The sequence below is a fragment of the Lepidochelys kempii genome, chromosome 7 (genome assembly GCF_965140265.1).
Source record: "Lepidochelys kempii isolate rLepKem1 chromosome 7, rLepKem1.hap2, whole genome shotgun sequence".
Lineage (NCBI taxonomy): Eukaryota > Metazoa > Chordata > Testudines > Cheloniidae > Lepidochelys > Lepidochelys kempii.
In genome coordinates this window covers 19,805,348-19,820,910 of record NC_133262.1, presented here as the reverse complement: position 1 = coordinate 19,820,910, position 15,563 = coordinate 19,805,348, and the positions used below count along the sequence as shown (strand labels likewise).

At 44.4% G+C, this 15,563-nt stretch overlaps 1 protein-coding gene across 5 annotated transcripts in view; it reads left to right on the top strand.

Annotated features, from left to right (window-relative positions):
- FGD5 (FYVE, RhoGEF and PH domain containing 5) overlaps positions 1 to 15,563 on the top strand; it is a 153,764-nt gene that overhangs the window by 65,168 nt on the left and 73,033 nt on the right. For all 5 annotated transcript variants that reach the window (XM_073351272.1, XM_073351271.1, XM_073351274.1 and 2 more), the window contains exons 3-4: positions 3,153 to 3,282; positions 15,505 to 15,563. In XM_073351272.1, the coding sequence (XP_073207373.1) occupies positions 3,153 to 3,282; positions 15,505 to 15,563 (189 nt within the window). The remainder of the gene's footprint in view (positions 1 to 3,152; positions 3,283 to 15,504) is intronic.

Here is a 15,563-nt window from a genome sequence, read left to right as displayed (position 1 = left end):
CCCCAGCCCAGTGAAAGTGAGCGAGGGTGGGGGACAGCGAACAACCGAGGGAAGGGAAATGTAGTGAGCGGGGGCAGGGCCTCGGGGAAGGGACGGGGCTAGGGTGTTTGGTTTTGTGAGATTAGAAAGTTGGAAACTCTAATTGCAGGCCTTCAGGCTCCTCGTGTTGGTCAGCTGCCATGCCTGCATTCTCCACCAAATTGTGATAGGGTCTACTCATCACTGGGCCTCCCCCTTGTGGCTGCATCTGGGGATTAGCTCTGCCTGGACTGAGGCCCCGTTCTGTCACTCGCTGGTGCTGCAGCCCCTCTTGCTGTGTAGGAGTCGCAGTGCTTCCTCTCCGAGGCCTGGCTCTGTGGCCAGGACACTATACAGTTTTCCCCTCCTGGAGTAAAAATGTCTCATCAGATCCTCTGTCTGGTACCGTTCCACACAGTCTTCACAATCAAGACTGTGCCACTTCCGCAATAGCTGGTAGGGAAACCTGGGCCTGTCCACTACTCTGTGTTCCAACCCAGGGACCTTACAATCAGCAGCCAAGGTCTGCACCATCTCAACCCTTGCTGCCATTTCCATGGGCTTCTTTCTACTCTGCCCTCTGCTGGCTTTCTTCTCCAACACCCTTCTGGGTAACTTCTTCCCTCAGGGTGTGGATCCCCAGGCGTCTGCTGTGCCCCTGGGTTTCCTCCTTCACTCCTCCCTAGACCGAGAGAGTGACTGCAGACCTCCACTCTGTCACCCCCTTCTGCTCTGACTTCCTGGCTTTATTCAAGCCTCCACCTACTCCTGCACAGATGGGCTACATCTTCAATTAGTGCTTGTCATCAAGCCTTAGTCTCCCCCAAGGTGCAGCCTAGCCAGCTAATTAGTCCTTCTGAGCCACTTTAACCCCTCCATTGTAGTGTGGGGTGAGCATCCCATCACAGAGGACTTATGGCTTTTAGGAACAGCTGGGCTTTCATAAGGATTTTGAAGGAAATGAGAGAGGGCATGAGGTTTATATTGGGTTGGGAGGCTGAAGCATAGGTAGGTGAGGGAGCAAGAAGGGGACAGAAAAGTCAAAGAGAACAATGAGGAGAGAAGCTCGGGGGAGTGTAGGGAGTAGGACAGGGTGTAGGATGAAGTGAGGCAGAGCTGGTGGAGCAGAGTTAGTACATGAGAAGGAGATACTTTTATTTAGGGCCTGATCCAAAGCCCGCTGAAGTCAATGGAAAGCCCACCACTGATTTTGATGAGTTTTGGATCTTAGTATTAGGATGGGAGAAGAGTTTAAGACAATCAGAGATTCAAGAAAAGAGTTACGCCTTGAAGCCTGACTCAGCCTGAGGACAGACCATAGGTAGCAGAACCAGAGGAGGATGGGAGATCAGTAGAAATATAGCCCCCTAACACTAATACAATTTGTCTAGACACACCTTAAAATGATATGCATTGGGAGCATCTGCCCCTAGCGTTCTGCTGCCAATGCCACCCACATACATCACTTATAAAACAGCAGCCTGTGACTCCACAGTGTCAGACTCCCTGATGGATGAGAGGGTTAGTGAAGATAAGCTGGCCTTAGAGTTGTATATATTTCAGGCACTAGGAGTGAGGAAAGTAAAGTAATAAAGCAATTACCATCAATAAAAGCTTGGAAGTGAGGGGTGGAGCTGATCCACAGAGGCTCCTTTGTTGTTGCATCTAGGCAGGGTTTAGGAAGTGCAGTGATGCCACCCACACTGAAAAACCACAGACACTAATAATAAACAAGTGAAGACAATGCTTAGGAACAGAACAGGCTCAACCTCTCTACCTACAACCATCCTCTTGCCGCAGAGTATGCAGAGCAGCTCCCCGAAGCTTCTCTCCCCTCTGAACCATTGGAGCGATCTCCACTGCACTCCGGCAATGAGGATCTCGGAGGAGCTGTGACAGAGCTAACTGTTTATAAATAAATGTAAAAATCAAATAATTTCTCCTCAGCGGGGAGCTGCATTCCTGAAAGAAAAATCAGGCCTGGTCCACAGTCATTCTCTTCAGCAGGTTTTGGATTGGGCCCTCAGAGCATAGGGACTAAGGGCTAGATTCATACTCTACCTTTGGCAAAAAAACCTTTTTCTGTGTCAGTGGGTGTCCAGTCACTGCAGTGCTGATTCATACTGAGGACGGGCAGGTGATGTTTCCACCAGCAGCCATTCCTTGGGGGATTATACCTTGGTAGGACAGCTTTAGTTTCCTCTGGGAAATGAAGCCCCCACCATAGATACTCCCCAAGAGATCAGTGATTTCTCTGGCCATGGCTTCTCCCTAGCCTGTGCTCTCCACATTTCGGGTTGTGGAGGTCTCCTCTGCCCCATTCACCTTTACCCCAGTGCCAGTGAAATTGCAGCCTATATGTACTGTTGTAAACTCCCTTCCTAGTGGACTTTCTAGGTGAAATCCAGGGCAAATCCAGCCCTTAGTCACACTAACTCACCCATGGCCACCTTCATAGTACTCTGTGACTGGCATTCAGGCTCATGATTCATCCACATTGGCAAAATGATTTGAGATCCTCAGGTGGAAGGTGCGATCAAATACAGAGATGAGCCAAAGCTGCGGAATCTGGATCTGCGTTCAGATTCCACTGAAACAATTCACAAATATTTAGATCTGAGGATTTGGTTTGAGCCCATGCCTAGCACTTTATCTATGGTTATTGGTGTTACTATTGTGCTGTTTTATTGATCTGAAGTATCCCTAGAGAACCAAGCATCTCAGTATCTAAGCTCTATTATTAATTAGCATTGTTAGTCATTATTTTATTATATTCATTTTGGGGTGGTTGTATCTATCAAAGGGCAAACCAGTTCGAATTGTGGCCCTAAAATATGAACCTGGTCAAACTACTGCCCCAAGCTTGGCCTGAACCAAAACACCATACTTTTTGGGAGGTTTAAAGAGTTTTGTTAACTTTCCTTCTATGATGTTTCACATTCATGGTAGCCTCTGAACTTACTGTCAAAAAGCAGGAAGTTCCAGGAATCCTGCTCCCCAAGTCTAACAGACCTACATGGTTTACCTGCCACTAGCTGTGTCTGGGCTGCCTATGGAACACTTATGTCTGAGTAACAGTGACGAGGAGTGCAAGGTGAGAATGCAACGGGCTGATCTGTTCCTTTTGCTTACAGTGCCTATACCGAGCCTTACAAGGTGTGCCCTGTCTCTGTGGTACCCGTGGAGGACGTCACATCGGATGAGGAACAGAAGAGTTCAGAAGACGAGGAGAGTAGCCAGGGGGATCCCAGCCTCGTTCATAAAGTAAGAGATCTGGAACAATCTGGGGAATATAGGAAACACTCAAGGGGGAAGGGAAGAAAAACAAGGATGAAAACATCCTTGACTTTTGGATATGTCTACACAGCCCATGGCAGCGAGCCTCCCAGCCCAGGTCAACAGACACAGGGTTGCGGGGCTCACAGTAGCACTCTGGAAATAGCTGTGTAGACAATGCTTTGAAATTGCTGCTCAGGCTGGAGATCAGGCTCGGATACCCACCCCCTCTCCAGGCGTCGGAGCCCGAGCTCTAGCCCACCCTGCAATGTCTCCACAAGTATTTTTAGCATGGTAGTGCAAGCCGCATGAGTCTGTCCACCTGGGCTGGGAGGCGCATTGCCGTGGGCTGTGTAGGTGTACCCTCAAGTAGCCATCTCTCCCCGCTCTGTGCTTACAGCTAGCCCAGGAGTATCAGAGCTATGAGCATTGCATTTCTTCAGTACTATGGTAAGGAGTTACTTCTGTTGAATATGGCAGAGCCCACAGACCTAAGAAGGGAAGCTGAGGCAACCAGCCAGCAGGCCAGGTAGGTCCTGATCCAATGCCCACTAATGACAATGGAAGACTTTCTAGTGGATACAGCACCAGATCCACAGACCTGGAGTCTCTTGGAGGTTGAGGGATGACATGCGTGATCAATGCAATGAGATCTGATCTGAAAAGTTGTGAGCCTCTTTCTTAGTCCTGCACTCTGGGGATTGGAGGTGGGGAGAAATTGCTGACAGATGGCCAGTGGAGAGCCCATGCCATAGAACTTAATCTGCAGAAGGAAGAGAGGGGTCACAGCACTGAGCCCTCCACTTACGATGGAGAATTCCACCTCCAGAATTGCAGGATTATGGAATTCCACCTGTGGCCCTGCATACCCAGCTTTCCAGACTCTTCACAAAAACCTTGGGCCATTATTGGCTCATTGTGATTGATGGTGAATAGAATAAATTCCAACCCTCTGTTGTCCTTCCCTCAGAAAGTGCTGATATAGTTAAAGAATACTGACAGTGGATTGTATTTCCTACCCCCACCATTCCCACCTCCTTTTGTTGTCTTCTCACACAAATCTTCTGGGTGCCAAGGGAGCATTAGCTGCCCTGTAAAAACACAGCCGTGCAATGATGAAGTGCAGAAAAATTGTCCAACTACCCAATGAAGTGATGTCTTCTCCCGCTTGTAGCAAAATCCTCAGACAACACAGAGCAGTTGTAAAACATGAAAGAGTTCAGAAGTACTGTCGCTTGGGGAGAGTTGGCAGAGGTACACATGTCTGGATGCCAAAAATAGTACCATGAATTTGGAAATGAGCTAATCTTGCTAAAACAACTGTTTTGGGGCTGGCCTAGCAGAGCTGAATTTGGATTAAAAAAAAAATCCAACAACTGGAGTTTGTTGTTTTGGTTTATGGTTTCTCACTCCCGAGGGAAAATTAGCCTGAATAAAGGCATGAAATCACCTAGCTGATAAGATCTTCTTGCTGTATCCAGAACATGTGATTCTGACTGGTGTCTAGCTGGGATATACTTATTTCACTCTGCTGAAATGTGGATTGTCAATCCCCAAGTATTATGATTTGCTTTGCTTCTTTGCTTTTTGCCTGTTCATTGGAGATTTCCAAGGCTTCCAGTTTGCGGATTGGGGTGTGGGAGGTGTTGTTTTCTGTTGTTTCTTTTTTTAAGGCTCATTTTCTGAAGAGAAAAAAAAAGTCAGATTTGTACACAGGTTTCCTGGAATTGTTTGAACAGCTGGCCCCCTTTGAATCCCTGCTCTCCTGGGGATGAGCTCTGTGTGAGTATGAAGGAACCTTTAGGACTTGCCGGCACCTCCATTCTGCAAACAATTTAAATGAAGGACAAAATGATACGTTTGGGGTGTTTTGGTGTATCAGTTTTATAAAAAAACCTAGGGCTTTGATTTCCACTGGGTTGCATAATTTTTACACCAATCTAACTCCATTGGACTGCACTGGAATTGGACTGGCATAAAAATGATGTAAAGAAGTAGAAAAGCAAGCCTGTCTTCTCCAAGTTTTGTTTTGGTCAGGGTTCTAGAAGTGTACCCTCAATCCAGAAACCCTGGGTAACAGCACTTGGTACTTTTGATTATTTTAGTTAAAGCTGATTTTGAGAATGTGCTCTTTTTGGTTAATTGTGCACTTGAATCCCTTTCTTTAAATCTCTGGCAGATGGTACCAGGTTAGAAAAATAGGATGAAAATGCTGTAGTTTTTTTAACCTCTGTGATTCTATTTGGTTAAAACCATCAAAAGGGGGGCACTTCTCTTACATAACTGACGGAGATTCTCTCTTTTATCCCCTGCACTTAGCTAATTTACAGGAGCTCTGGAGTCATCCCCCATGTACGTGCCTGCTACATATGCTTATTTACTTACATCCATCCAACTGGTAGGAAGGTGACACTTGACTTTTCAGTCACTGACTCTGAAGTCACCCTGACATCCATAAACAATGGAAGTCATCCATAAACAATGGATTTTGGAGTCTTCTTTGCCTGCATAGAGGAAAGCATCAGATTAGGGATGGCAAATGGCAAATGTGGGTTCCAGGGAGGTGTAGGCATGTACAGGTTCAAGTGAAATAAGGGATCTTTTCATCTCCAAAGCCTTCACTTAGTACTAGAAAAACATCCAAACCAAATCCATCCCACCCTTTGAACTTGATCCAGACCTAAACTTGGTGCTGGTCCTTTGTTCTACACTGAGATGAACTAACCGCATAGCTGTGAACTTTAGGGGTGCTCAGATCTGGATCTGAACTTGCAGTTCAGACCCCACTAGCCCGCAAATTCAGACTGCCCTCTCACTTTGCCTATGCTAATACCTTTTGGAGCTTTCTCTGAAATTCCTACTTCCAGCCAGGACCAGAAATAGAAACAAGAAGATGCCCTCAGAAGGGCTGCTCTTGTGAGACAACCAGCCCAGTGTTGTTCTCTAGAGATTCAGAGAAGGTTTAGAGACACACAAGCCTTTGGGCTTCTCCCAAGCTAGCTGTGCTTCGAATGCTTCAGAGCATCCCAAAAAGCTTGGGAAGGATCCTGCACTTAGAAGGCCTGAACCACACCCCCGATTTAAATTTAACTACTCTACCAGAGATAAGGCCTCAGACTTTAGTGTCAGGACTCTGGGAGTCCAAGCAGGAGTATTCAGTCAGATCACCCCTCCTGGCTGCCTCTTAAGACAACTGCCCTCCCTGACTTGACCCCATTCCCAGCTACATCTTTATCTCCTCAGCAATCTTCACCCTGAAACTGAAGTGACTCCAAGGACAATTCCTTTGCTAGGCCTGACACTTTGCCCATGAAGACAAGAGACTCTGTGTGGTAGGGAGTCACTTCCACATTGGGTCACGAAAAGAGCAAGTCAGAAGATGCTGTAGATCAGGGGCCACATTTTAAGCTCTAATAGCTGGTGGCGAATTGGAAGGGGTTGTGGGGCCAGTGTTGGGGTTCACCTGGGTAACTTCAAATCCTATGGAGTTTGCTGGATAGTTTCAGTTCCCTGGCCCCTGAAACACCTCCATCCTTCTTCTGCATTGTAGTGCCATCATGTTGAGAGCTCTGTCAGGAACAAACAAAAGCCCAGTAAAGGAGAAGCACTTTTTGGAGGGTTCAATGGGGATGCACGCATAAATGTGTGCACCTTCAACGCACCCACAACAATGCATGCACTCTCACTGCATCCACAAAACTCCAATATCAAGCAATATAAGACTGTGAAGCAAAGGTTGCGGGGTGTGAGCTTGTCGGAAGTGGAGATGCAGCCCCTGAACTGGGAGTTAACTTCTCCAGCCTCCTTTGTTGGGAAGCCAGGCCAAGGGAAATATGACAGCTGCAAGGCATGAGGGTGCCTCGGGCTGCATTTTGTGATGTCTGGCTGCCTGACCTAGCCTGGGTGTCACACACAAGGGTGTTGGTCACAAGAATAGGCAATGGGCTTAAAAATAGCCCCAGTAGTCAATGGAAGGCATTTAGACTCAGACTGACAAGTTGCACCATTGCTGATAAGGAGCCAACCTTCTATACAATGGTGGCTTTGGAAGGGTACAGTAGTAACAGGGTAAATATCAGCTCACTAGGGAATATTGCATCAGCATCAGCTATTTCAGTGTTCCTGTTATACTCAAGGGTGGTATACAGTGAATCGTACATTAAAACACCACTCAGGGAAGAAGGGTCTGTTAATAAACATGGCTGGGTGTTTGACATGAAGAGTTGAAGGGATTCCCAGGAAAGATTCAATTAGACTAGTTTGATCCTGCAATAATGTGATTGTTTATAAAGCATCAGGTGCTTTTAGTGTAATACAAATAAAGCCATATTTTAAATGCAGAGTTTATTTCCTCACACTGAGGGAAATCAAGAGGCACTCCACTGAAGCCTACAGCTGTGTACAAATGGTGTAAATGAGAGTAGAATCAGGCTGTGTCTTATGGCCGTAGACATCCCAGATCATTTTAGCTGCTCACCTTGGACAGGGTGCTGTTATATGTGGATCCAATACTGGTCATGCTGGAGAAGTGGTCACCCAATACAGGTAACTTACCTTTGTGTAATGCTAGTGGATACCTTGGTGTAGTGGAGACTTAATAAAGGAGTTTAGTAAATTATTTGATCCTGAGGGCAGCGTTGAAGATAAACTACCATGACCCTCTCTGAGGTGCCAGGAATGTAAGGCAGCAGTGGGACAGGGAAGGCAGTGAACCATCACAGCACACAGAGGAGACCTGTGTTGTGTGCAATGAAGGAAATATCAGGCTAGAATACAAAGGTTTTGCAAAGACCAAGGCAGCAACCATCTCACTATTACTGCATGTCAAATTGCCTTTGCTGTTCCTTATCTTTCCACTGGGTGGGGTCGGTTTCCAGGCTCCATTAATCACTCTGTTTTGCAAACCTTTAACTTTCATACACTGAAACACACCCACGCCCTCAAAACCAAAACATAAGCTGTACTTGGGAGCAATGGATTTGTGCCCCTTAAGGAAGTGACACATTTAGACAGCTCTTAATGGGCCACATTGGGCCTTGTATAATTGAACAGATTCCCCAGGACAGGTTGCAATCTAGCCCCGAGAGCAAGCCATTGGAAGTTGACTCTCCTGGGTTCCATCTCCAACTGTGTCACTAATTCATTATGAAACCTCGAACAAGGCCCCCTGCTATTTCAGTGCCTTAGTTTATCTATCTATAAAATTAATAATAAGAATAAACCTATATTATAGAGGTGTTAGGAGGGTTATTTAATATTTATAAATCCCTTTAAAGTCCTCTGATCATTCTGACAGCAGCATTGTGCTAGGTGTGGTACAGACACACAGTCCCTGCCACAAAGAGTTTATAATCTAAAGCAGTTAGACAGACAAATCGTAGGAGGGGAAGCAGAGGGACAAAGCGACTTGGCTAGAGATATGCAGCCGGCCGGTGGCACAGTTAAGAATGAAACCTAGCTTTCCTGACTCCTAGTTTTATGCACTAAACCACGCTGCCTCTGATGAAACACAAAGCATTATTATTACTCCTCTGTTTCTTGGAGCACTGAGAACTTCAAGCTACTTGAATCTCCCTATCCTTGTGTCATGTATGAAATGTGTGATCAGCTGTCCAGCTCTATGCTATGCAGTAGCACTTGGGCAAGTGACATGTTAAGCATGCAGATGAGTGGTAGGCAATGGGTATTGACTGGTCCAGTTGCTGTCTTAGGCTTGGTATTGCTCAGCACAGGTGCAGAGTACATAAATACAAAGTCAAATGTGATGCTCTGGAGGGACAACCCCGTCCTGCCTCAGTGAGTTTACTGCTTTGTCTCTGCCATGCCACTGCTGTCTAACTGGAGCAGTGAAGCCTGTCAGGATGCTTAAGTGCTGTATCAGCATGCTAAGAATGGTACCTTCCCTGCCCCCTTCCCCGGCTTTCTCCTCAGACATGCTCATACTCATACTCATACTCATACTCACCCCAGCCCCACCCTCATCCTTTTTTTTACCCTGAACCCTGGATATTAAGGAAGTAGATGCAGAAGGGACATGAGACCTAAGACCGCTCAGTGCAGAGCACTTAGCCTAGCACTTAACCTCAGCTGGGCTCACACGTGACCTCTGCTCGCCCCTGTATATGAGTGCCACAGTCTTGCGCTCCCTGCTTGTGCACTCCATGGAGATCTAGACCTTAGTCTGCAAAAGTGGAAGAACTGATTGGCCACCACTGATCTGATCTCTAGACCTTTTCCACAACACTGGTAACCTTTGGTTTGGCCCATTCCTAGTTTGTCTGTCTTGTAAGCAGGCAGCTGAGACTCTCCTAACAATAACTGTCTCCTCTGAAACAGGACTTTAATCATCAAGTTTAGTTTACGACTACCTGGAAAGAGGTTATCCTGCAGGAAAATAGGAAGCATGGTCGCTGGAAAGCAAAGACCCTACCACCCCACCCCCACCAAGAGTAACACGATGGGATGGGAGGATGTGAGCAATAAACCATACACTCCATGTGCCATAAGCATGTTAAGACCCCGTGAAAGTCTTAACTATATTGTGAAGCTATATTGTGAAGCATTCATGGGCTCCTGATGTGTATGGGCTTTTGATAGCCTGCAATGCTGAGCATCAGCAACTGGCCTTTGTTTCCTCATTATTCATCATTTTATTCAGCTCCCTCGAAGACAATGAAATAATATCAATAATACATGTCTATTCCATCAAAGGCAGAAAATTGCTGTTTTTAGCCAGGCTGTCTGTGACTTTTCCTGTCTTTATCTATGTGATGCCACCTGAGCACACATTGTCTCAATCAAGCTAATTGCACTCTGAGAGCAGCGAAAGAGAAAATAACAATGTAGAGAATGTCAAGAGAGGACACAGTTAGGGTTGCCAAGTTTGGTATTCCTGGAGGTTTCATCACATGGCATAATCTTTAATTAAAGATTAATCTTTAATTCCTGGGGGACTCCCAGACGATCCTGGAGGGTTGGCAACCCCCATTGGAGTCTCCAGTCTCAGCAGGCAAGGTCTACCTCTCCAGCACTCTTGCCACCCTCCTTTTACTGGTCTACTGAAGGCCATTAGAGCTTTGATGTGAAGTTCTACACAAATTGTGAATCAAGCTGTTTGCTAGAGTTTGCTTAGAGACAGAAACTGACCTTGGGCAAGTCACATAGCATCTCTGTGCCTTAGTTTTCCCATCTGTAAAATGCTTAGCCACATCATGTGGGGATTGTGAGGCACAGTTCATTAATCTTTGTAAAAGCAGTTTGAGATCCTTGATTAAAGCAGCTACGTATGGTATGTGTTGTTATTTTTATTTGAGGTAATAAATATAGTAATTGTGTTAGAGTATGTTCAAAAGCATTAACACTTGACAGTCCATGCCTGAAGAAAGAAGTTGATTTTAGTTTTCTTAATATTGTAATGAATCATGTTGTGTGTGTTTATGGCCATGTGTGTGCACACACCACTGCGCTCCTCAGGATGGAATCAGAATTGCTGAACTGTGTGTCATAAAACCTACACTGCTAACAGCTGATAGGAGAGTTCCCATTGATTCAAGGCCTATGCTTTTGGAGCAGGATGTAATCTGAATTCTGTATATTTTGTTGCTGTGAAGATTTGGGTGGCCATGGTATATAGCATAGTGACAAATGTGTTGTTCTAGGTGGCCATGGTTTTGTTATAGTACAATATCTATTTTTCTTTTCTTTCTCTTTCATTTAATCCTTTTTATTATTTCATTTTATCTTTTTCCCATTTCATATTGTGAGACCTTGATTCTCAGTCAGGAGGACATTCCTCTGGAGCTGCTTTGTGAACCAAATCAGGGCACTAGGGTGCCATGAATTGAAAATGGGTCATGTGGAGAATATCCAGGTCATCATCATTCCCCTGTGACCAGACCATGCTGTTGTAATCCTTGAGAGCTTGGAGACTGAGATGAGAAATGCAAGGAGGTCGAGGAGTTCTTAGAACAAGGCACTGAAGCACTAACAGAGCAGGGAGATGGGATAGACATACACCAAAACTAGCTGCTTTGTGGGTCAAGTAGTCTTTTTCCTGTCCAGCAAGACCTTCAATCTTTAAGAAATAATCCACTGATGAGGCTTTATACTTTTCTAAATGAAGGACAATGACTAGGCTGAGCAAACTCAACATTCCCAAGTCTGGTACAGTGAGCTCTCAGTTACATAAAGCTCTGTGTCTTACTGAAGTCAGTGGGAGCTCTGTATGCCAAAGGCTTGCAAAATCAGGGCCATTCGAGTTTTAGGTTCCCATCCTGCTTCCATTGACTGTTCTGGAAGAAGACTGGGCCCTAAGTTTCAGGTTGATATCCCACCATGCAGAGTGTGTAACCAATTAATCTGCGGATTCTTTATCCTAATACGAGTCTCTGTGTGTTAATTAGATGTTTCTGGTAATTTGAGACACATCATCTGCCCCTGCTGTCTATTATGCCATTCATGAACAGGAATAGGTTATGTCAAGTGACTTGCAATCAGCTGTTAGTATTCATATATGATAGTTAGAGCACAGTGTTTGATATACAAACTAAAGACTGCCATTGAACGAGGAATATTGTGGCTGACTATTTGGGTGCAATTTTGGAAGAGTCACAAAAGCATATTCTTTGGGTAGGCGTTAGATATGAGTGTTGTTTAGGAAAACGTGCAAGACAGCTTGATGATTACATTTCCTGCTTTGCACTATCTCTCAAGAGATGATTCAAATCCAGAGAGTCTGATTTTATTCCCCTAGGCCCATGGGAGTTGGAAGCAGCATGGAAATCATGTGCTTAACTAACAGGGCACTCCATGGCCCTCCCCAGACCAGTAAGAGTTCATAGTATTTAGAGATGGAAAAGGCCTTTAGAGTACTTTGTCTAGTCAGTGCTCCCCAGCATATTCTCCAGTGCTCTGTTCAATCCAGTTTTAAATGAACTAGCAATGAGGCTTCCACCACATCCCTCAAGAGACCATTCCCCAAAGTAAGAGATCTCACTGTCAGGAAGTTATACCTGATATAGAAGCAGCTTCATTAGCAGATGAAAACTCCATTGACTGTTGAGGGCAGGCAATCTGAGGGGCCATTTTGCTTGTCTATAGCATATATTTTAGATTGTGGGACAGATAAGGCTAATAAAGACAACAAGACTCAGTTAGGCACAGAGCCAGAATCCTCTGTCTAGATCCATCGCTTCCATCTGCTGAGTACAGACAAACAGCAGGGATTGGAGTACACAGCTACTGAAGCAGCAGCCTGGGGAGGAAGCGTACAAAAGTGCTTACTGCTGGGCTGAAGAGCACACAGTAAAGATCACTACAAATGTGGTAGCTCAGTCATGTTTTAATAATCACTTGGGCTTTGTTTTAGAAGGTTGATAGTTGAAGGACCCGCACCCCCTGCCTCCCGCTATTCCCAGAAGTCCGTCTCCTGACGCTGTCGTCAATCTCAGAGTTCATTTCCTGGTTAAGCAAACAGTAATTAAATAACACAAGACGGGCAACGCCTAGAGACACTGTCTCAAAACTCACCCTAGACTGGTCATGTGACACCAGGGGTCCCAGTGTTTTGTCTCTCAACTAAGACATATTAATCACAAGTAGAATTACAGACCGTGACAATCTGTATACATGAAAGGCGAGTGGGCCCACACCAATGGTGAAATATACTTCGCTTCTTGGCCAAGCCTGTCAAAAGAGGACGTGCAAACTGGCCAGTATTAGGTTTGGTAATCCAGAAATAAAATTGCCATTCAATTGATTTATGTCTGCAAGTCAAAAGGGTGGGGAAGAAAAAGAGCTCAGAATATCCTGATGCTGACCAGCGACACGTGATAGCTCCTGTGTGCCGACAGTAGTGTATGCCATGTATCATCACTGGTGACAAAAAGAGAGAAACAGGGTAACCCTTTAGAAATTATTGTAAAGTGTAAACACAAATAGATAGTGTAGTACAAGGAGTATACTGCAAATAGTGGAATGAAATTAACAAAGGGAAAAGATGACTTTCAGGGAAAAATGCCTATACTACCATCTGTCCCACGGCAGTAGAACAGTGTCCCAAAAAAAAGTGGGAGAAGCACCCCTCTTTGGACCATTTAAACAAGAATCAATAAAGCCCTAGGTAACAGACCGTAGGGAACAATCTTGTATTGGCAGAGAGATGGATTAGATGACTGAATCTAATGAATGATTAGATGATCACTGGGTATGTCTACACTACGAAATTAGGTCGATCTTTAGAGACTCAAGGGACCAGACCTTTCCTTCACTCATTTGTACAGTAAAAAGAGATTTACTTGCAGCGTGTTTTGAATAACCCTGCGTCGCTCTGTTATAGACAGTTTTAGGACTCATTTGTTGCTGCTGAACGTTTTTATATTAAAGGGGCACTGACAAAATAAAATGCACTACTTTTTTTAAAGAAAATCCTTACTTGTGTAGGGAACAGCACCTTAAAACTGAAAGAATTTTTAAAATGTAAGTTTGCTTTTCATTACTTATTCCGATTATTTTCTTTCTGTGATTTATTAATGATGGGCATGGAAACGAGATTGGTTGATTTCATTTCAGTCAGTTTTGCATCTGGGTTTTCATGGTCCAGCTATCATGCTTCTGGATTTCAGTTTCCAGCACTTTTAGGGAATGCTTAAATCTTCCCTAAGCTGTTTTCAACCTTTCTTATTACCAGCCTGAGTGGAAGCAGGAAGGAGCAGAAACTTTGGGTAAAAAAAACCTGATGTCACAAGATTACTAGTCCAGAGTCGAAAAAGGCTTGGGGAATTTGGAGAATTACTGTTCAGATTTCTATTACTACAGTGTTTAAACACTGGAGATGAACTGCCAAGCTTGAATGTGCTCTAAACTTTAGCAAGGTTGATGGAGTTTGAATCTGGGAGTTTGGTCCGGGGCCCTACAAATGCTTTTCATTGAGGGGCTGAATTAAATGATTGCACCATGATCCCTAACAACCCAAGCACCTAAATTACAATAACCAGCTTAGTGCACGACAGCTCAGCATCTCCCGGCTGCTTGATTGTACACCTTCTAAAGGAGGCTCTTTAAGCAATGAATTAATGACACACCTGGTCCCTTTAAACAATATACTTGATGCTGCCTCCTGCCTTTTAAGAATAAATGGCATGTTGTATGGCCTCTTGTAAGGCTGCTTCCTTGCTTTAGTATCGCTGCTGTGTAAGTCAAACTTACTTTAGTATAAGATTTCTTTCTCAATAAAGGTTTCAACACTTTGTCCATTTCTTACCTTGGTAAAGAGGCTCACTCTGTAATATGGTAACAACCTGTTAAATAGAGGGATCTGCTGATTATATCACTATATAATTATTCTCTAAACAAAAGCTCATTCTTGTAATGATTAGCATTTTGTCTCTGATATTTATATGGCAATGGTTTATAAACCTGTTAAAAATGTCCTAAATAAATAGACTAAATAAGTAAATCAATTTAAAACAAATGATTCATGAAACCAGAGCAAAGCATCATAATTAGCCTCTTGAGCCTTGAAGAACCACTGCCATTGCATTCTATGGCAGATTTCTGCATCCTCTGAGATCTCTGCCGATTTAAATGCATTCCACTGTGATCTCAAAATGATGTTATTTGCTTTAATACTGCACTGTTTGCTTTCAGGATATATCTATCACAGTTTAATTTCATCAAATGTGCTTAGCATGCAATAAAGCCCTTTGAACTTGTTTTCTTCTGTAGCTTGCACTGGAGTAGGAACAGTTTGGAATATAACTATTTAAAAAACAAAACACTTTTCCTTGCACATGAGCGGCCTGAACAAAGTTGATGAGCTTCGCCTCCTGCAGTCATGAAATTACCCTTCTAGAGTTAGAATCTGTCTGCCTTTCTTTCTGATGAATTTTTGCCCTATTGAAATCAATGGGAATTTTCTCTCTGACATCATTATGGTCAGGAGTCAGTCCATAGCCACCAAAACAACGGCCTGAATCTTGAGAGCATGACCCCATTTCAGGCTGTATGTTATTTATTTATTTCTATTGCAGCAGCAGAGCTGCAGTTGTGGATCAGGACCCCGTTCTGCTAGGCAGTGTACGAACTCAGAATAGAAAGACAGTCCCTGCCTCAAATTCAAGGATCATGCAGATTGCGGGCATTCTCTGGCTCTTCCTGTTTTCTGTTTGGGGAGGGGAGATTTCTTAACACCTGTGGTTTCCTTTTCAACAGAAAGAAGGCCAGTCCAGAGCTTACCTCATAGCCCAGGAGCTGGTGTCTTCGGAGAAAGT